We start from the raw sequence: 23,310 nt of genomic DNA on the forward strand, positions 1-23,310 counted from the left end.
TAGTTTTCCTGTATCCTTCGTCAACGCAACAAATATTCTTGTTTTGCTGGGTTGACAATGTTCCTATTGTGAAGTCCTCTTTGTGAGGTATTACTACTTGAAGATATAGATTTACGAACTTCCTAACTGAATATCAATCCTTGATGTCGTTGAGATCTCTTTAATGGTTTATGGAGTCGTATACTTGTAATAGAAGCACGCATACAGTACGAGGCATGCAGACTCTAGAAAGTACTAAACTTTGTATAAAGTATGCATACCACACAACCTTTTACTTTAGGTTCAATCTATATGCTGCAGAACTTATAATTTTGCTAGTAATTCTGCTGCTACTGGCTTTTTATGCAGGTATCTTTTTACCCAAGCCATAAAGTTGTTCCTGTGTTCTGAGATGATCTGGCTACATCTATATGCAAGTAACTACTTTATTAAGGTGTAAAGGCGTCGTTTCAAAGGTAACCGGTTAGGTTGACGAAAATGCAGTATGCAAATAACTCATTGGAAAAGAAGGTGGAAATCTTGACAAAAGAATTTCGTTTTGCTTGAGGGATCGAAACTGATACTATAATGTAGTAGTTTTTATTTCCAATGTGTTTGGATACTATTTTCAAAGAGAGAATTTGTATGTTTTCTCCATGCATTATTAGAAAAAATAATGCATATACTAGTTTTGTGTCTTATTAATATCTTGTTTGATATATCTTTTTAGCCTATGTATAACTAATGCGAGAGTAATACACTCTATTGTGTATTGAGGTGGAATTTCAATACATACATTAAATTAGTTAATGACATAACTACCCCAGGGGTGGCTCAATGCCTTTAAAAATGAGGCATATGCCTTAGGCCCCCAAAATCAAAGGACCTACTTTTTTAGTAAAAATAAAATTATCTTAAGCTTTTTTTAACAAAAATAAATAAATAAAGAATGTTTAATTTGTTTCGAAACATTAAAGAATATTTCTTTTTATGGATCAATTTTTAAAGTTAACTTCCACATGATATGGTTAAGACCACAAGATTAAAAAATATTTTGGTATATATATATATATATATCTTTAGTTTAAGATTATAAAAAAATAAAACTTTTTTTTATTAAAAAGAAAGAAATAACTTGAATCTCAAATATAAAAAAAATAATTAAAATTTAGGTCTCAAACTTATTTTTGGCTTTAGGCCACTAATTAGCTTGAGCCGCCACTGACTACCCCTCAAATTCCTCTCCAGGCATTTCCCAAAGGGTATTTTTGGAAACAAACATATAGAGATAATGCAATATAGTATAGTTTTTAATACACTAATCTAAACACTGCATAAGAAATAATCTTATCATAACTAATTAATAGAGTACAGTTATTATTAATACACTTTATTCAACATGATTCTACGATCCAGAGTATGTAAACAAAGTATGTGGTGTATTGTATAATAGACCACATGAATGTAACTGAAAAAGACATGTGTTAGGAAGTCCAATATCCTCGTACTCCCTTTTGTTCTACATATCAGGTAATTCTTTGTTTTTTTTTTGTTGTTGATCATGTTCTAAGCTATGTCATCTCCACGAAAATCGGAAAAAATTGGCAGGTCTTTCCGAGACAACAACAAGGAAGACAGAGAAGACGAGGAAAAAGGTGGATTCGTTGGTAAAGTTAAGGACTTCATTGAAGATGTAGGTGATAAAATCGAAGAAAAAGTTGGATTTGGGAAACCAACTGCAGATGTTACTGCAGTTCATTTCCCTTATATCAATCTAAAAAAGGCAAAAATAGTAGCAGATGTGTTAGTGAAGAATCCAAATCCCATTCCAATCCCTCTCATCGATATAAATTACTTGATCGAGAGTGATGGAAGGAAACTGATCTCAGGATTGATCCCTGATGCTGGAACAATCCATGCACATAGTTCAGAAACTGTGAAAATACCTGTGAATTTGGTATATGATGAAATAAAAGATACATATCGTGATATAAAGCCCATTCCTTATCGGATTAAAGTAGACCTCATTGTTGATGTACCTGTTTTTGGTAGACTTACTCTGCCTCTTGAGAAAAAAGGCGAGATTCCTATACCTCACAAGCCCGATATTGATGTTGAGAAAATACATTTTCAGAAATTTTCTTCTGAAGAAACAATAGCTGTTCTTAAATTGAGACTAGAGAATAAGAATGACTTTGATCTCGCGGTTAATGGACTTGATTATGATGTTTGGTTATCCGATGTCAACGTTGGTGGTGCTGATTTAGAGAAATGTGCGAAGATTGGGAAGAATGGAGTCAGCTATATGGATCTTCCTATTACTTTCAGGCCGAAAGATTTTGGTTCTGCTCTTTGGGATATGCTTCGCGGGAGAGGTACTGGCTACACTATGAAAGGTCATGTTAACGTGGACACGCCATTTGGTGCAATGAAGTTACCTATTAGTAAGGAGGGTGGAACAACGCGTCTCAAGAAGAATAAAGAAGATGGTGGATCAGATGATGACGATGAAAATGAGGTTAGTTAATATTGTTTTAGCTTAAGAGAAACTTCGTGTTCACCTTTAGTTTAACTAGTTGGTTTGAACTACAATTCATTGTTATACTTTAACCGCAAATCTTACAATGTCATATCAAGCCATGACTAATGAGGGCTCATATTGTTTGTGTAACGACTCCTCTTTGCCTATGAAATGATCGTTGTAACTATATATTGTTGATCGCTTAAAATCTCCCACTACATGATCATTGTCTGTGGATGGGCTATTGTAATCAACTACTGGTCCCCTACCAAATTGGGAGGGTGAAGCTAGATTTCATTTAACCACTAGACAATGCGGGACCTTCTATGCCCATGTTGTCATTTAGCTACTAGACTAGAAAGTCCATTTGCAGTGCAGAGACGGAGCCACCTTAGGTGAAGGGTGGTCTGATGTGCACCCTTCATCGGAAAATTATGTTATGTGTACAGAGGCTAAATGTTAGCTATTACGAGTCTTAAACAATGTGTTGCTTAAGCATTTCCTTTTTTATATATTTGACAGAATTAATTGAAGTTGCAAGAGGAATATTAACTTCTTGAGGTCCCAAAATAACTATTGATTGAAGGCATGGTTGTGAAATTTATCTATGAAGCTATAAGGAGTCTTGGAATGTATGTATGTCCATTTCAAATAATATTATTTTGCTAAAGGGACTAGTTGGTTTATCTTTCTTATCTTCTGATTTCTCCATGACTTCTTATCTTTTGCCATAACATATAGGCATGATCAGGAGTGAGTCGAGTCGGATATGAGTTGGTTAAAAATGAGCTGAATAAAAATAGATAAAATATTTGATTCAACTAATACTTAATATGATTTGAGAATGGGTGAACTCAATAGATAATATGGGATCAATATTACCCACATTATATATTATGTAGAGAAATACGTACTTCAATTACAATATTTTATTTTGTTCTTTTTCTCTTTTTAGGATATGTTTGGTATGAAGAAAAATATTTTCATTATTTCTTTGTTAAGTTGGATCACAGGCTTGGACTCATTTCTGGTGGTGAGGTTTAAGGGATGTACTTTTGAAAAGTATTTTCCTGATTTAAGAAAAGTTTTGATTTTTTCCCCTTTTACTTTAGGTATGGAAATCACTTTTTTCTAAATTAGAGGAAAATAAGTCCATTTGAAAAATATTTTTACAAAATATTTATGTCAATCAAACATGAAAAAATTGAAAAATATTTAATAAAAATAATTTTTCGTTCATACCAAATACATCCTTAATATGTGCACTTTTTAGAGGCTCATATACCCTTACATATATTAAGGAGAGTGCGATTGGTGAATATCCCTGAGTTATTCATATTTTATGATAATATGAGTTGATTCATAGTTGACTCACTTTTAAATGATTGGATAACATCCATTTTAAAACGATTTAATTGAGCGGATATCTATATATTTGACCCGTTTTCCCTACCATAGGTATAATACATAAAAGTATACTTCCTCCGTTCCATATTAGTTTGATCTTTTTTCTCTACACACATATTAAGAAAATAAAAAAGAAGAAGATAATTTTATTAATTCACCCCTTATAAAATTTTTTGCAAAATTTACAAACAAATATGAACATTTTTAAAAACAATTAATTGCTAGGATAATATAGGAAAATTTTAATTGAAATTTTCTTAATTTAATAAGGTGGACAACTAATATAAAATAATTATTTTTAGTAAGATGATCAACTGATATGAGACTGAGAAAATACTTAGATTCAATTAGTATCTATATCCTACAATTTTAAATGTACACAAATAAACACTTAAATTTATATAAAATTAAATAACTAAACACATACATTATCTAGAAAATAGAGTAATACTCCTCCTTTCGTTTTATTAATTTTAGGAACATTTTTTTTAATCCATCCCAAAATTTGCAAGCTTTTCAATTTCAACATGAGAAGTTTAAAATCACAACACAAAATTTTAATCTTTTTAATATTTTTTTATACCAAATCAAATTTAGATACTTCAATTGGACAAAGGGAAGTATTAAATTTGTGAATTTACTTTACACGGTGTAATGTAGAATGGGAGTGATTCTGTAAGATTTTTTTTTCATATATTAGAATAGTCAGATGTCAGTTCTTTTTATTTGGTCATTTTGTGGTAAAGATTGTGTAAATCTAAAGTGGTTAGAGACGTAAACGTACAAAAATGGTTACATACAGTGAACTCTAAAAATACAAGGAAGTTAGCGGTTTGAAAAAAAAATTATTAGATTAATCGATAACTCGATAGTAAATTAAATATTTATATTTATACCATTTAGTATATGAAATTCGTGACTTAGAGTTCAGTTTTATATTTTTATATTTGATTGTCTCGAACGTTTGGTTATTCTACATTATGACGACGGTGTTTGCTTTTGAGCGATGCAATCTGTCAACTCATGTGTATGGTTCATTTGGTTTGTTACCTTGTTTCTAAGTGATTTTCAATGATTTTCTTTTGTGTCAAATGTTGACGATTAAATCGATAAATCGAATCAATAATGATCAATAACCGATAAACTAATACTACATCTGTCCACTTTAAATTGTCATCTTGCGCTTTTCGAAAGTCAATTTGACTAATTTTCAAAGTTAAATTAGATTACATTAATTTGATATTTAAAACAAAAAAAAAAAATATTAAAAAACTATATGAAAAGTCGAATAGTACTACATATGGCATTTTTTTTGCATATCAATATGATTAAAAAAATACATCTTAGTCAAAGTTCTTATAATTTGACTCTAAAAAAAAAGAAACCGTGACAATTAATAGTGGATGGAGAGAGTAACTGATAAGTCAACATCTTAATAATTCTATAGTGATTTAGTATGTCTACAAAACGATAACTGATACATCAAATCGATAAAATTCGAAATCAAACCAAACCAACTACCCACAATCCACCTCTTCATTATTCTTACGTAATTAAGTTCACATTCAGCCACAAAATTAATTCCTATTTAGTCTCTCATTTTGGTAAAATTTGTCAACTTGTTTGCCTTTGACAATATGGGAAAGTTGCTTAACACTTGCCCATCCATCTTTAATCAATTCCTCGAACCTTCAACATCAATATTCTTAATTATTTTTCCCATGTGAAAAATATGTGATTAAGAATAGACTAATGGTAAATCTTTTCAACTTTAGATAAATTGATAAAATCATGTGATGGTAAAAATTTATTCAAAATTTGTGTATTTTTTAAAAGAAGCGCATCATATTTGATTAGTTAATTTGAAAAATATGTTTGTAATATTTAGAATAGTTAATTATATTTAACTAAGATTTCAAAAAAAAAAGGTATTTATTTATTTTCACCTTCTGCTCCTATTAAAAAAAAAAACTTACTTTCCCTAAAAGTTTGGTCAAATCTCCCCAACACTTAATTGGACAAGAAGTCTTGGTATTAATAATGATGGGTTATAATATTGGGGTTAATAATGATGGAACTATGTGAGTGTAATTTTATTGATAAATTTTAATTCATTGAATTAAAAATGAGATTTACATATAATAATATAAAATATGTGTGTGGTTTAAAATAGATAAAGTGCGAGAAATTTTTATTTTAAATTTTGGTGTTCTTAAAGGGCTTTGGTAGAGGAGTTTGAAGGAAGGAAGACATGTCACGTCTGTGTTTTAGCTGAGGATTACTAATTTTGGAATTATTATTTCATAAAAATAATATTACCATTGTGATTAAACAATAAGAAATTTAAACTAGATAAATAAATTAAGTCAATAAAATCAAATACTATATATACATGAAAACTTAGAAGAGTTGTAATCCCAAAATTACTCTTAATAAGTGATTACAACCAATTTAATTGCTTTCAGTTGCTTGATTAAAATTGCTATATAAAACACGCATAATCTCTCTTTGGTCACATAAACACTTGCATAAATTTGTGGTATTAGATTAAACTAGGCTATTGTTAAATTACAAGTCTTTGTGAAATCGATGTTTGACTTTTTTGCTTGTGTGTCTATCTGCCTAAGGATCCCTTCCTTAGAAGATGAGCATGTTTGAGGAGGCCAAAAAAACTTATCTAATTTTTTTTAAAAAAAATTAAGCGTTTAACAAATCAATAAACCTTCTTTTAAGAAATAGAATCCTTGCCTCCTTGGTTTAGATGATTTTAGTTCTTTATGTATTCCTTAAATAAATGGATCTTAATGCTTTTAGATATTATTTTGAATTTCCATAAAGAGCCTAAATAGAAAACACTTCTAATGATTATATTCTTGGAATTAGTTAAAATGCTAAGAGATAATATTCAATATAATAATTTAAAACAAAACAATTATTCACATTTTATTATTATATTATTATTACTCTATTTGTCCCTAATTACTTGTTCACTTTTAAATTGACACACCTATTAAGAAAACAATTATTGACATAGTGAGTTTACCATTTTACCCCTATTAATTATGAAGTGGATGAATTAAAAACTTAAAATTTATTCTATTTTTTCAAAATAATTAATTGAGGGTATAATATGTAAAAAGAAATTGTCCTTTCTTAATTTATCAAAATGGACAAGTAATTAGGGATATCTAAAAAATGAAAAATGGACAAGTAATTAGGAACCGAGGGAATATGAAATATGGTCATGTGATTATGGGACTTGGATGTTTTTTTTTTTTTTTTGAAGATTATACAATCTAATTATAAGGTGACAAGAAGGGATGTCATACATGTGCAATTGGCAAGTGTGGTATTTATTTTAGGCAAAGCTTCTCTCTTCAATTTCCATCTAAACCAGCCCCTAGTTTTGGCTTCTCTTTTTAGTGGATTTTGATTTGGTTTATAGTTAGCCATCAATTGTCAAATTGGACACTTGATGAGATTTTTGTTTTATATTAGCTAAATTTTAAAATTTTGTATACCTAAACAAATAGGCAACATGACATTACGTGTTAGAATTGCATGGAAGTTGTTACCTTTTTTAAGGAATAAAGAAAACAGATTTAAATTAATCAGATCAATGAATTTTGAAAAATTTGTGATCAAGGGGTTCTTTTATTTTAAGTGGTGGATCTTGTTGGGTTTAAAAGTGATTAGGGCGTCATACGAAGCTTATAATTGCAAATCGAAATAGTGATAAATTAGATGACAAAACTATTCCTTTAAGAAAAGAATAAATTAAATATGGAAGAAAATTATATTTTCCTTTCAGGAAAAATTCAAGTATTTATGATAATACTTTGACTTTCCTCTAAGAAAAAAATAAAAAAATAATAAGAAAATCAGGACAAAACTCTAACAAATCCAACTACCTCTAATTTTTGTTCAGTCTTTTGTCCTTGTTTTTTCTTGCGTTGAAAATTTATAATGATTTGAATGTGTACATTTTTTTAAAAAAAATCAAAATCATTTACACTCAATTTAAAAAATGGAACTTTCTTTCCCACCTTTGAAAAATTGTCATTCTCTCTCTTTTATTCTAAAAGCAAGGTCTATTTCACTTTTTGTCATTTTTAATTCATCATCTATGTAACATCTTTTTATATTATATATATAATACTTTATTTTTAATCTATGTATCTATAGATTTTTATTTATGTTCATTACCATTATAGGTAGAATAATCCTCTTATAAGTTTGTTGCAAAGTTTAATATATATCTTTTGAAATTGTTATTTTAATTTCAGAAAAGGATTAAAAATTCTATTAACATATCATAAATAGTTTAAAAATATCCTCCTTCCATCTATTAATTCTAGAATACCTTCAAAAAAAAAAATTAAGATTTAATTGCTCTTTATAACCGCATAAATAATTTAGATGAACTCTTACTTATTTAAATAAAAAAAACTAATTTGACCACCTAAATGTACCTTTGCACTTTAATACTTGTCAACTTCTTAATCAATTAATTCAAACAAGCTCGTTAGTGTTTGATGGGTTAGTATTTGAGTCAAAAGAAGTATCCCTTGTTGGTAAAATACAAAAAGGAAGAAGTATTATATTCCACAAAAAAATGTTTTTCTGGCAATTATAATTGATTTTTCTACTTATTTTTTAATATTTGACAAAATAAATATAAAAAAATATTTATATATTCTCTAGACAACTAAAAAGTTCGTAGAGATTGAGACTATAAAAGTGGGGACAAAGATGAAAATGAGTTGTATTAGCGAACAGCAAAAACAATCAAGATGGAATGTCATTTATAAAATTTACAATTTCTTTTGTACTTTTAGAGATCACCTAATAACAGTGTTGTTATATCCGAGCAAATTTTTTAAAATTTTTTGCACTAACACGATCTCGATTTATCCAATATATGCATGTAACCTCTTATATTTAAATCGAGAACAATGGTTCGTAAAAAATCATCTTATTAAATTATCTATATATATACAGTTTAATTAAGGTGTGATATATTTTTACTCAAACTCATCATTAATATTTGGTTTAGAAGAAAAAATAGATTAGTTCAGCAATCCAATTTAAGAGATTTAGAAGCAACAAAATATTATTAGTCTCACGTGTTCATCATGCCTTTTTGTTCCCAAAATTCCATATATATATATATTATGTCAAATTTGTGGACCAAACTAATAAAAACCAAATACAAGTATTAGCTCACGTTGCCATGATGCATGTCTCAAATACAACCAATTCAATAATTATATATGTAGTGGTTACTTATTTTAAAATTATAATCGAAGAACACCCTTAAAGTTATGATTTTTTTTGTAATTATTGAATTATGGTTATGAAATTCATATAATTATTTTACAATTCTTAGCAATATTGAATTTTCAATGTTGAATCAAAATTAATCTAAATAATATGCAAATTTCAAATTATCAAATTGTTGAACATGAATCTAAAAAATCTGAATTAACAAAATCACAACTTAACAATGTACGTCAAGAACCTAAATATTTATAAACTTCAAATGAACTGACTTACTTATACGGATAGTGGAAATAAAATACTATAGTCATTTCAAAAAGAAGTCAAAATTCATCACTACATATATTTTGGCTAATAAAATATCTACTTTTATTACAAATTCAAGTTCATACACGTCACAACATATAGTAAAACACTAAATTAATGGATGGAAATTAATTTAAATAAACCACTACTCCATCCATTCCATCCATCTCAATTTATATGAGTTAGTTTGACTTGACACGAAGCTTAAGAAAATTTTTCTTTTTTTGAAACTTATGGTTTAAAAATAAGTCATAAATATTTGTGTAGCTAGAATTCGTTTCATTAAGCGAAAGATGAGCACTTTAAAGTAAAATTGTTACCACATATATAAATATATCATTCTTTTTAAAATTGATTAACGTGAAAAATAAATCATATAAATTAGAACAGAGAGACTAACATATTCACGCATGTTAACTATATAACTCATTGCACCATGTTGAAGTGTGTGATTATCTCATCTAAAAGTCTAATCGGTTAAAAAATATTTTTTTATTAGTTAATTGTATGCTGATCGTATCAATAAGTAGGGTCCAAAAAAAAATGAATGCAATTCCTAGTGATTATTTCATTTTTAATAACATGAAGTTTCCCAAGAAATTGAATATACTTTAATAGTTGAAGGAGGAATTTTATTAGCCAAATGCGGCGTCGCATGCAATAAACGTGAAAAGTATAAAAGCCAAAATAAATATAATATATAGTAAGCAGACGCTGCGGTTGACCAATGACTAATGCTACTTCAATTTCTTCTTTTTCAATAGTATCTTCCCTCCAAGAAAATTAACCTACCCCAAACTTTAATTTGAGTAATATTTAAATCAATAAATAAATTAAAATAAAATTATTTTAATTTATATGATGATATTTAATCAGGTGCAAAGCTTGAAAAAAGGAAGAATTTTAAATATATCATTATTTAAATGACTATAAAAAATTTGAAACTTAAAATTTTAGAGTGTCTTTAGATTGACTTATTCTAATTGTTTTAAGGTCAAAATAATTTTTAAGCACTATTGGAGTGTTTGGATAAATCAAAATGTGTTGATAAATTTTTGGTTTTAAGCTAAAATGATGACAATAAGCAAAAGTCAGAAATCAAAAGTCAATCCAAATAGATCCTTAGACATGTTATTATATTTATATAGTCAACAAAATTAATTTCTTTGTTTAGTTTTACTTGTCTAATATTTTAAAAACAAATTTTTAATTTTACTTGTTTATACTTTTAACATTTAAAAAAAAAAAGCCTTAGCACTAATTTCTTATTTCAAAATTATTTTTCAAGATATAATACTAAGGGTCTGTTTGGTCATGCGATATAAAATCATGAGATGAAGTTGAAGTTTTGTGTGGACATGCGATTTGAACTTTTTATGTTGTATTGTTTTCTCATTAACATAACAAAATCCTAAGTTGTAAAATTATTAAAATTGTCTCAATTTTTTATACAATCTTATCAAATAAACATAAGTTTATAAATTCACAATATATCGCAAAGACATTCTTAAATAATACAATATTTATTGATCAAGTTGTGGTGTACTAGTCTTTAATATAATTCTCCCACAGAGTACGCACAATTTTCTTACGTTGAACTTGCATTTCTCATTCACATGACTGAGAAAATGAACCAACATTGTTTCTTTCTGCCATGTGTTGGTCAATTTGGTTGGTAAATATATTTGATAAAAAATAATGAATTTAGTGAATATAAACCGTAAAGTAGAAATTGATTTGACGTAATTATAAATTTTATTTACATATGAAATAAATGGCTAGTAGAAATATATGTGGGTTTTTTCTACAAAATATAAACTTGTGAGTCAATTTTTGTATTTGAAAAATTCGAAATCATGATTTGAAATTTCTAAATCTTGTTTTTTTGGAGAATTTGGAATTTCATCACATGATATGAAATCATGAGATGGAATCAACATAAAATGCTATCTCCAAATGTTAATTTCATATCGTGATTCCACATTGCATGTCCAAATGCCTACTAAACATCAATTAATAGGAATAGTGTGATAAAATAGTTATATTAATCATTGTGATCTTAATGGATGTGTCAAATTCAAATGTGACACGTAAAAGTAAACTAAGGAAATAATTATTAAAAATAAAATATGACATCTAAATAAAAATATCTTTACATTTAAATTTAATAAAAGAAAATTAAGATATGATATATTCCTTAAGTAAGTTAAAAGAAAAAAAATTAAGACATTTTTAAACTTTGAAAATTTTATTTTGGATCTACAAAAAAATATCAGAAATCATTTTACTTTAAAATGAAGGAAGAATCATTCTATTCAAAACATACTAGTAAAAGAATAATTACATGTGAAATAAAACGCAAGGAATATGCATTAAAACTCATAAAAACCACATCACCACCATACCTAATAAAAATTCCGCAAAATGAAATTTGAGAAAGATAAAGTACATGTAAACCTTATTCTTACATCAAATAGGAGAGAAGTTGTTTCTAAAAAATCCTCAATTCAAGTCATAAAACAAAAATTTTATCTCACCGAATTTAAAAAGTTAAAATAATTTAAATTTAATCATAAATTTAAACATAAAATCTTCAAATTTATTGATTTTTTTTCCATATATATATATATTTGAAAACTACATAAAAATAAAAATAAAAATAAGTAAATTACAATAATTAATAATTTTAAAATATTTTAAAAAAAGTTATTTCATATGTCCAACAATACTTGTCCACTATTGAATTTATACACTTCTTAAGAAAGGTTAATTTTACTATATCACCATCTAAATATAATAAATATAATGCCTTTAAAAAATGTAACAGAAAAATGATAAGAATAAATTAAGAATTAAGTGTAAAATTATCTATTAATTTCATAAAATAGACAACTATTATTAAACCGGGAAAGTATGAATAAAAAAAAAGTTATCCTTCCCTAATTAAATAAACACAAAAGGGATTCATCTAGAATACCCATAAAAAAAATTGAATCTCAAAATTCGAAACACATATCCCACAAAAGGAAAGGGAGTATTTGATGGGAGAGAGAGAGAAAAAATAAATAAAATAAAATAAAATAAAAGAAGAATGTGGAATGGGCATAGTCAGGGCAAGGGCCAGGGGTGAAGAACCTTGGGAGACATCCCCTAATTTTGTTTTTCTAAAAAACATCAACTTGTCCCCACCTTCATAACCCAAATACATTGAATCCATTACTTTCTCAACATAATTAACCATATATATAAACATAGACTAACTTTTTAAATTAAATCAATACAAAAACTATTCTTCTCTTTTTCTTCTCCCCAAAAATCAACCCAAACCATATCTTCAACAATCCCCAATTGAGAGATTCAGAAGAAAAAAAAGCCCTAAAAATGGATGTAAGTGAAAGATCAGAAGTTAAATTGAGAGCGTCATCAACAACAACAAAAGTGTTTATGAACAATCAGTATATGATGAATAATTCTAGAAGATCAGCAAATGGGAAAAAAGTGTTTTCAATTAGTTATTTCAGTTTGGAGTCATTTCTTCTGCTAATTTGTCTATCAGCATCATTGTTGCTGTTGCCTTTGATTCTTCCACCATTACCACCACCACCATTTATGCTTCTATTACTTCCCATTTTTATTCTATCACTTCTTTTGTTCTTGGCTTTTATGCCTTCTAATATCAAAAATGTTTCTTATAAATATGTATGATAAAATAATTTAGGGGTAATTACTTTCTTTGATTTCTTATTTGTTTACCTAACAAGCAAATCTAGATTTCTTTATTTACATCTCTTGTTTTATCATAGTACTTTTGAGCAATGTAATGTCAGAGAAATTAAATGTGTATTACAGTAAATTTAGTGTTTTCTCTTTTATTTTGATCTCTATATTTGTAACAAAGGCAAATCAACAACATAAACATTGATGTTAAGCTGTTGTTTTGAGTTTGAATTTTGAGTATGTAAAGTTACTTTGCGATAGATGGACATTGAGAATTCGAGATTAGTCGAGGCTCCAATTCTATAATTGAGGACAAATCTGGATGCTTGATTGTAATTGATCTAGTGTATTTTTGTTCTTAACTCTAGATTATTTTTTATATACTCCCTCCGTCCATAATTGTTTGTCAGGTAAGGTAATGCACATCCCTCAATGAAAATTTAATACAAAAGTGTAATTTGATTAATATAATCCTACTATATCAAGAATATCAAAAGTCCATATAATTTTTCAATTGAACTACACAATCATTAAGGGCAGAATTGGAAAAAAGTGACTAATTATTTCTTGATTGTTTAAATTGACAATTAATCTTGGCATCTATTTTTAGTATACCTGCTAAACAATTGTGGACCAAGGGAGTATGTAAAATGTAAAATTAGCCGGAATAAAAAAGTTTATTCTAATGAAAAGTTAATAATTAAGCATAAGAGTGGAAGTTTAATTAATTTTATTGCAATTTTTAAAAATTAACAATAAATATGTTGTTATAATAAAAATAAAAGTAACGAAGATAATTGTAATAAATCGTAAACCATAAGAAATAATAATTTGATGAGATGTTACTAGCTTTAACTTGCACCATTTAATACAATTTATCTTTAAGACTCAATTTTTTTTTTTATCAGAGCACTCTCCGATTTACAAATATTATATGAGTCTTTAATATATGCATTTTTTATTTTCTAAAGACAAGAAAAAATCCAAAAAGACTTGCTCCCTCCTTTCTTTTTTATATGCCATTTTTACTATAAATATTTGTCATTTCATAAAATCAATGTATAAATTATAATATTTTTTTAATTTTATCCTTGTGAGTTATTAGCCTTAAAAATATATATTTGACCAATATAAAAAAATTAAGTGAATAATTTATATTCATTAGTCAAATAAATTAATTCATATTTGAGTTACAAATTTTGTGAGGATATGGGACATGGAAAAACCAAATATTCAAACTCATTTATTAATTTTTGCCAAGAGCAAGATACATTTTCTTATGAGAAAAGAAAGCGTTAGCAATGTTGCACCATTTATGCAACTCTAGCTCAACCACTTTGGGGGTTAAAAACGACTTTATTTATAAAAACAATTTTTAAAAATGGCTTTTAGAAAAGTGTTTTTGAAAGAAAGCAATTGTGTTTGGTTTATTTATTTGAAAAATGTTTTTCATAAGCAAATTGTGTTTGACTAATCTTTTTTAAAAAGTGTTTTTGAGAGTCAAATTACGAAAAATGACAACTATTAATGTACTTTTAATATTAAAATTATTTTATAGGGAGAAACTATTTTAAATATCTATTATAAACAAATCAATTAAACTTTTATTTTTATTAAATTGAAATGTACATATTTAAATTTTCTATCAATAATATACCTTTTTTAGAGGGTTGAAATCCTTAATTGTTATTTTTTTTCTAACCTTATAAAAATATTGTTATTATCTTTTTTCTTAGTTCTGTAAAATTATACTTAAAATAATATGTAATATATAAAATAATAAAATATAAATATAAACATAAAATAAAATATAAATTCATTATATAAAAATATAAAATAAATATATTGGTAAATATGTATATATGAAAGGAATGTTTTAGTCTTGAGAAAAAAATAATTTGTTTCTGCTTCTACTTTTTTTTTAAGAGGCAAATTTTTTTAGCTTCTTCCAACAACAAGAAAAACTACTTCTACTTCTATTTAAAAACATTTTTACTGATTTGTCAACCATGTAATTTTTTAACAAAAGTGTAAAAATAAAATTTCAAGCCTCCTAACAACATTGTCATACAGACTCTTAGCTAATACTGCACCATTTATGCACCTAACCAATTGGACTGGTTCCTTGGATCAATTGTCTCATCACCTCTAAGTATTTTATGTATTTGTTTTATGCACAATTTTTCAATATAAAACTGTAAACAATACTTTCAACATAATTCACTTCTCCAAATCCCACACATTATGAGAGCTCTCAAGTAACCTTTTATTTTTCATCTTATTCAAGTAAAAACACATTTGTAACTAAATGTCTACTGTTTGATGAATTCCTTTTCTACATCCATGTCCATGTAATCGACTCTTCAAACAAGATCACCAAGGACAAGATGAAAAAAAAACAGCAGGGCACCAACCAATATACAATGAACATTTAAGTTACTAGCCCTTCTGAATGTAGTTACATAAAATCAACACATTTAAGTATGCATCTTTCCAGACTCCGCGCAGACATGTAACTATAAGCCGACCTACTTGTTCAGTAAGAAAATTGATCAACCTTGGAGGTTTCTTCCTCACTTTCAACCCAACTATGTGTTATTATACTTGTGAAGGGAGATAGGGGGGGGGGTGAAAATTTCAGAGCTTCTAATAAGCAGCACTTGATGCATTTAGCAAAAATGGAGGAAGATGATGCTCCAAGACAGCCACTAATTCTTTTCCTTGGTTTGCCTCTTCCAGTACTACACCACCAAGCCTTTTGGCTGCTTCCACAAGCTGTCCTCTAAGTCTTTGAGATAACAAGCAACACCCCCCTGCCTTGACACTTTCTCTATACAGTGGCAGGTATGCTATTGCTACCCTCAAGGGCCCAGGAAGATCCTTCAAACAGATAGGAGATTCACCACAGTTTACAATACGCACAAAGTTTAAGTAGTGTTCTTTTCCTTGCCGCAGTCCATCTGAGAAGGCAGCTTCCGACCAATGTTCCCGAAGGAAACTCCTCAGACCAGGAGCAACAGCATCATCATCAGACTTAGCTATACTGTCGGCAACAGCATAAGTGGCAACAGGATCACCGAGGAAGTCTGAATGCAGAAGAAATGCTACCCCATCAAGAGACCCACTGCTTCTCTCACCAGCAGCCTTAAGAATCTCGATGCTGAGGGCAGCAAGAACATGCTTAGGAACGTGAGGAAGGAGATACGCAGCAACTTCAACCTGACTACTGGAGGTCGCAGCTGTAAGGGCCAGGCATAGTTCCATGTCCCTGCATCCCCTTTTGACAAACCACTCAACAACCTGCATGCATCCTCTCTCAGCAGCTCTCATCAGAGGGCCCAAGAAAGACATTGCATTCCCCTCTTCCACTAAACATTCCATGGTTCCAATTTTACTGTAATGGGAAGCAAATCCCAAAGCCAGTTCAACATCAACATCCAAGCTGTTCCTTTGAGCAATCTACAAGAGAACCAAAACAACCAAAGATGAGAATGCCAGACTTCTTTTTAAAGCAATTTGAGCCGCGAGCTCGATTTTATTGACAATTAGAAAACATGCACAAAAAATCCGAGCCCAAATGGGTCCAGAAAGGAAGTAACGACAGAAAGTAGGAAACAAAACAAAATGGACCCACTAGTCCAATTCACCTCTATTTCTATATCTATATTGGAAGAATTTCCAAAAGGAAACTCATTGTTTTCCACTGCCGCTTCCACTGAGCTCTGAAGATAATGAACATGAAGAGGTTCCACAGCAGTGGTTTGGTTCTCCTAAATCTCTGCGTGATCAACACGTGTGGTCCTCTTTGGTGTTTGCTGCTAGTTTTCAGCTTGCAGAAGTGAGAAATTTACCTTTCTCTTCTTTTTTTCCCTTCGTTTTTGTGGTCCTGGTTTGAAGTTAACTTCTGCTCTCTGTTTTGCCCGTCCAGATGTGTAATCCAGTGGATGAGATTGTTGTGTATACCCAGGAGTCTACGGAGGGTTGCCATAATGGGTATCAGTTGATCTGTTACGTGTGAGAGTCTCGCATCCTTCTTCTCTTGTATGATGTGTGGGTTTACCAATAGATCCGTGTTTTCCTAGCAGGGGTGGAATGCAATTGATCTGTTACGTGTGAGTGTCTCGCATCCTTCTTCTCTCGTCTCCTTCGCTTGTCTGATTCTCTTAGATGTGAAGCTTTTTCTTCCTACCTTTCACATAGGAATGAAAGAATTTGGTATTCCTGTTCCCATCTACAAACCTGTACTCCTCTAAGTGCAAATATCTTTTCAGTTCTGTTAAGAGCATCCCTGCTAGCCTCTGTAGGATATAACTGAATCTCTTTAACATTTATTACATCTTCTAGAGTGGCTATTTGCTGAAAAACATTGCCAAAACTCTCTTCACTGTATCATGCGAGGGCTCCTTTCACCCTTTTCAATTTGGCCTGAAACTCAGTGAAAGGATTACCAACAAAGTCATTCCTCCCATTGTCTTTCAGTATGCTTCTGAAATGATTGTGCTTGGTCCAGCTATTGAGAAATTTGAAGGGCTTGATGACTGGTTCTTGTAATGCATTGCATATCACATGTAGAGGAGCATGGTCTAATCCTCGTCTTACCATATGTTGAACCTCATTGACCGGAAAAACCTCCATGAACTTCTGATTACCAAAAACTCTGTCTAATCTTTTGAAGATGCATTCATTTTGTATTCTGCCATTCCACCATGTGTATTTACTCCCTGTGAATTTAAATTCAGAGATAGCACAATTATTGATGCATTGAGGAAAATGTGTTGCTTCATGATGTGTGAAAGGGAGACCTCCCAACTTCTCTTCATCACGTAGGATAACATTGAAATCTCCTCCAATTATTCAGGGAATCTGATTTGCATAAGAAACGTGTTCAAGTCCTCCCACAGTTCCAGTCTTTCTAGAGCATTGCACCTAGTATATAGAGCTGAGATCATAATTTCTTGATTACCAGCCTTGCATCTGAATTTCAAAGTGAGTTGTTGAATAATGTCAGTAAGCACTTGACCTTCCCATTCACCATTCCAGAAAATCCAAATCTTTGAGGAACAGTTTGCAATACATTCTGTATTCCCAGTCTCCTTTTGTATTGTTCTAACTCATGTGGTCCTTGGAAGGTTCCGTAAGAGCTATGTAAGGGTAGTGATGTCTTCTGTTAAGTTCCATTAATCTCTCAAAGGAATTCTAAGAATTAGCAGATCATATGTTCTATGAAAGTAAGGTGTCAATCATTTAATCAATCTGGGGTGGTTTATCTTTATTCCTCCTTGTTTTAACCTCCAAAGGAAGGGATCGATTGCTTGTTTTTCCTCTTTTGGTTCCACTCTTAGGTTGTCAATCTGCCTGGGTGAGAGGTCTCCTTCTTTGCTTATATGATCTATGTTCTCTTCCATGTGTTCATCTTCCCCTAGTATCTCTTCTATGTTGTTTCTTCTCAATTGGCATGTCCTCTATTCTGGTGCCTCACTAAGAGATGTGTCTGGGATAATAATCTGCAATGGGTTCGGTTCTTGAGTACTCGCATCGTTTTGCGTTTCTACCTTATCCTCCTTTTGTGAGCTGTTATTTTCTCTATTGTTCGTTCCAAGATCTTGTACTAGTCCTCCCTGGTATCCTTGAGGAGCCTTGTGGTCAGCACTCTCTTTTTCTCCTTCTGTTTCTTTGTGTTGGTTATCTGGTGGTGCCCATATTGTTAGAACACTTGATGTTGGATTCCTTTTCTTGGTTGTATGTTTTACTTCGTTTTCATTGTTGCTTGTATTTTTCTTTATAGTCGGATCCTTGTTGTTTATTGAGTTCCCTTTGCTATCCAATTGTTTACCAAAAGCCTCTTTTTTTTTGCTTTACAAATAAGTGGCACGACCTAAAGTAGTTTCAACCTAACTAAGTATTCCAGCGAGCTACACAGTCTCGGGCATCTAACTGCACTGAGGGGAAGTAAAACAAGATCCTTCATAAGCAATTTCTTGTTGAGATTTTGTTTATTATTTAAAGGTATATCTGTGTTTTCTTTTATTTATTTACTTTTTTATCTACTTATCAAAGTGAAATTGGAACATGTAGAAAACACTAACAGTGCTTTATAAGCCTAACCCAAAAACTAAGGGTGAGAGAAAGACAGAAAAAGAAGAAGCAAATAGAACATCCATGACAGGTGAAATACCAATATAAAATTTACAAAGGCAGTCACCAAGAAGAACATTTAGAAAGTACAAATCTGAAAAGGGGGTAGATGCGTGCTTCGAAACGTAAAAGTGAAAACATTAAACTCCAAAATATCCATCAATATACCTGCAAAAGAATGCGGACCAGCTCTGTGCTCCCAAAACGCGATGCTTCAAGAAAGCACTGATTGACATTGTCTGCACCCCCATCCACCAACATGCCGAGCAATCCTTGGATTGCAGTAGCTGAAATTCCTGATGCCCAGCAAGTATCAAATGAACTAGAGAATAGTGTGAGCGGAAAGCAAGCTGCATCAAATGCTTCTGTAAAGGCCTTCCCAGTAAGGTGGTTCCCAGCAAGATCCAGGAAAGTTTTGAAAGCTGATAACTGCAATTGTATTTCAACAGCAGAGTTATGCCCAACCGTATCTCTCTTTCCTTGGCAGCGGGAATGGAAACCTATACATTTAAGAGCCCATTCAGTGAACTTCTGAACCTTAGCACCAGCTTCAGCCTTCAAGACTTCATCTCCGCTGCATTCTTGTAGTCGTTCATGCAACCTGCTGAGAGTGGTGGTTCATACCCAGCAAAAACTTTAGTGCCACAAACATCTTAAATACCAGACATCAAGGGAAATGGAAAGAGAAAAGTTGTAACTGGACACCAGAGTTCAAATTCCAGCAGAGACAAACAATACTAGGTGATTACTTCTCATGTACCTAAGCCTCCAGATCTCCCAGTATCTGGGTGGATGGGAGGCACCACCATTGTTAAAAGGAAAAAAAAATTGTAACTTGACCTTGTAAATTATCACCAAGGATATTCTTATATATGAAGAATAAACTTTTCAAATAATATGCCATCTATGTATCCTTTTAGATAATAGCCCATACGATGGGTAATAGCAACAAACCAACTAATGTAGCAAGCTCGTTTGTTAATTTCAATAACAAGCAAATGCAGGTTCTTCATGCTTACACTTTAGCAAAAGGTCTAAAGAGAATTTTCAGCATAAAGATTAAATAACTCAAACCCACAGGTTGTTGGAAGCAGGGGCGGACCTATGAAGGAGGGAGGGGGTGCCTCGCCACCAGCAAACCTCAGCCGGAACTTTGTATAAGTATGTATACATAATTACATATAGATAAAAACATACAAATACATTCAGTGGCATCTAGATTACAAAATATGCATTAGGTGCCATTGGCAAAGTCCCAACTTCTCCCCATTGGATTAGTTTATCTAATATAAACTGAAAAAAAACCCGAATAATCTGAACTTAATCAAAATTAGATCAAACCAACCCAATGCGTAACCCATTTCAGCTATGTAAATAGTAATATGTGAATGTTCAAAATAATGTGGCACCCGGAACCTCTAAATCCTGGATCTGCCTATGGTTGGAAGCTGAGACAAATGCTTTGGTTGAGCTTACATATACTAGTACTGGAGAAATAAAAGAAAAACTATTTCACAACTTTGTACACATAGCATCAACTGAGCAATATCTGGGAATAAAAAATTGTGGTTCCGGGTGAAAGGACTTGGATTTCATATCAGCATGCTGCATTTCACAGGAATCCTACTAATTTGACTAGACATGTATACTTCAGAGATTGGGAGAACATTCAACAGAAAAACGAAGGCCTTCTCTACCATCATTTAAGCATTCAAGGACGAAGTTCAAGATGATGCAAGGAAAGGCAAAAGCACTGACCTTTGTGCCATTACAGTGACAGTATCTGCAAGGCCCATTGTTCGACTCTGGCAAGCAGAAACACACGAAGCAAGAAATGAAGTCCTTAGTGCAGCCCGAGTGAAGTCGTATGCACCATTAGCGATGATCTTTTTAATCAAACCTGTTATCCCGTACAACTCATCTTGATTACTTAAGAACCAGATTGAATCCAAACCAATGCATAGCGCATCATTCAGTGTCTGGGGATCAGCCAGTAGGATCAAACTCTCAGCCAACTCCCAATCATGGTCACTCACAGCACCCTGGAACAAGCGCCCCAACTCAATCCTATTTTGTCTGCTAAGCTTCTTTTCAAGACCTGATTTCTCACTTTTCCCGAGTTCCAAGTCAGAGTTAGCTATCCCTGATTTAATCTTATTAACTCCACAACTACAACCCCCTGCAACGACAGATGATCTGAAGTCCTTATGTACAAGTGGAGCTTCTCTTGAAAATACAACATTTCCATTACTTCCCTCACCTTTCTCAGACGGCAAAACTACATTCTCATCGTTCCGATCAGATATTTCCATGTCAGCAGTTTCCACTTCCATTTCTGAAAACACAGTCTTTTCTTCACTAATGCTATTCCCAACAAAAGCTGCCTTATCTTCTTCCATATTTCCCCTTAACAACACAACACCCAAAACTAACCAAATACCTCAACAATCAATTCTTCCCATCAAAATCCATTGAAACCCAAAATTTAAGCAAAGTATAGAAAAACCCAGAATATTTTTTGCCCTTTTTCTTCTGCCACACCCACAAAAGGCCCAAAATTTCAATCAAACAAGAGATCAAACTGCAGAAAGAAACTTGATTTTCCAGTTGAAAATGGAAGTTAACGATCAAGTAAAGAGCAAACCAACAAATTTCAGATTCCAAATTCCAACACACTCATCTTCATAGCCTATAGTAGCAAACAAACACTAAAACCCCTTTTACCATTAACAGATAAATAGTGGATGAGGCATATCCACCAACAAGCCTACAAGGCAACATATACTCATCAGCTAAAGAATAAAGAATAGCAGAAACAAAAGTTCAACAGAGAAATGAAAACAAAATAGGAAGAATCAGTTTACAGAAGAGAAAAATAGAGTGAAAAGGGAAGGAGAAGAAGAAACAGACCTGAAATAGAGAAACCCTTTTGCCTCTTCTTTACCTTACAGATGGTTACTACTGGTTAGGACTTCAAAAGGAGTATTTTGCCTTTGCCAAATCTGCTTTTTCCCCATTCCTCTTTTTTTTTCTTTTTTCTTTTTTCTTTCAAGGGCTATAGTTGTCCATATGGATTGATCCACCCCATTCGGATTAACTCACGTAAGCTTTGAAATTTGATCGATCAGATAAAATAATTCTACATTTTATCTTAAGATTATTATATACTATACCTCATCTTAAACGACTTCTAGATAATAACAATATATTATCTAAATTAGGGAGACTCATAAGTGAATCGTTACAAAAAGGGTGATAGTGAAAATATTTTATGGTTTGATATTCCTTGGTCTAATCATATTTGATCAATAGAGTGTTGACAAAAAAAGAAGAAGATTGCTTTAAAATTACAAGTGTCGATGAATTTGAGATTAGCCCCTCCTTAGCAAAGTCTATATGCTACTTTGTTTTGCTCCCTATATACATAATTGATAGATGGTTTGGTCAAATTGTTAAAGAAGTACTTGTAATTGTTAGTGAGATTAACATATAAAGAATTGTTTTGATGCGCTAATATAATAATAATCTTAACGTCTATGTTAATATGAAAAGCATGAAAATTCCATCCTTTTTGTGATACATAAATTATGTAACGAAGCATTAAACTCCGTTTCAATTGAGTTTGTGTGAGAAATTGAACTATAGAATTTTAGATATCCAATTACTCGTATAAGCTTTAAAAACTCCATTTTTTCATTTATTTGTAGATAATTTTTACTTTTGATTCATCAATTATTGAATGGACTTCTATTTTCATTCTTAAAATACTTCATCAAATATATTTAACTTCAAATAATTAACGTGAAAATTTTGTCCCTTCTACGAATAAAAAGTATATGTTGATAATAACTAAAAAATGATTTAATAGTAAATAATTATTAAATATATATAATTTAAATAATTAAAAATTAAATATAATTAATCAAGTATTATGAGGATCAAATTTGAAACTCACTAATTAATTG

General features: G+C 30.8%; 2 protein-coding genes across 3 annotated transcripts; one reads left to right on the forward strand and one right to left on the reverse strand.

Moving 5' to 3' along the window:
* The first annotated feature begins 1,552 nt into the window (after positions 1-1,552).
* On the forward strand, positions 1,553-3,070 carry LOC125809750 (uncharacterized). The gene is made up of 2 exons (XM_049489351.1): positions 1,553-2,497; positions 3,023-3,070. The coding sequence occupies exons 1-2, from the start codon at positions 1,553-1,555 to the stop codon at positions 3,026-3,028; spliced, it is 951 nt and encodes a 316-aa protein (XP_049345308.1). The 3' UTR covers positions 3,029-3,070.
* A 12,759-nt stretch (positions 3,071-15,829) lies between these two features.
* LOC125809705 (ankyrin repeat protein SKIP35-like) lies at positions 15,830-21,759 on the reverse strand. Of its 2 annotated transcripts, none has more exons than XM_049489311.1 (3): positions 21,104-21,759; positions 19,514-19,946; positions 15,830-16,669 (listed from the first exon to the last, which is right to left on the reverse strand). In XM_049489311.1, exons 1-3 carry the CDS (start codon positions 21,742-21,744, stop codon positions 15,857-15,859), a joined length of 1,887 nt encoding a protein of 628 aa, XP_049345268.1. In that variant the 5' UTR covers positions 21,745-21,759; the 3' UTR covers positions 15,830-15,856. The 2 variants fall into 2 exon arrangements, with proteins under 2 accessions (XP_049345268.1, XP_049345260.1); XM_049489303.1 differs by having other exon boundaries at positions 19,514-19,949.
* Between the last annotated feature and the right edge of the window lie 1,551 nt (positions 21,760-23,310).

Source organism: Solanum verrucosum, unplaced genomic scaffold, assembly GCF_900185275.1.
Source record: "Solanum verrucosum unplaced genomic scaffold, falcon-dt-bn FXZP01000276.1, whole genome shotgun sequence".
Classification (NCBI taxonomy): domain Eukaryota; kingdom Viridiplantae; phylum Streptophyta; class Magnoliopsida; order Solanales; family Solanaceae; genus Solanum; species Solanum verrucosum.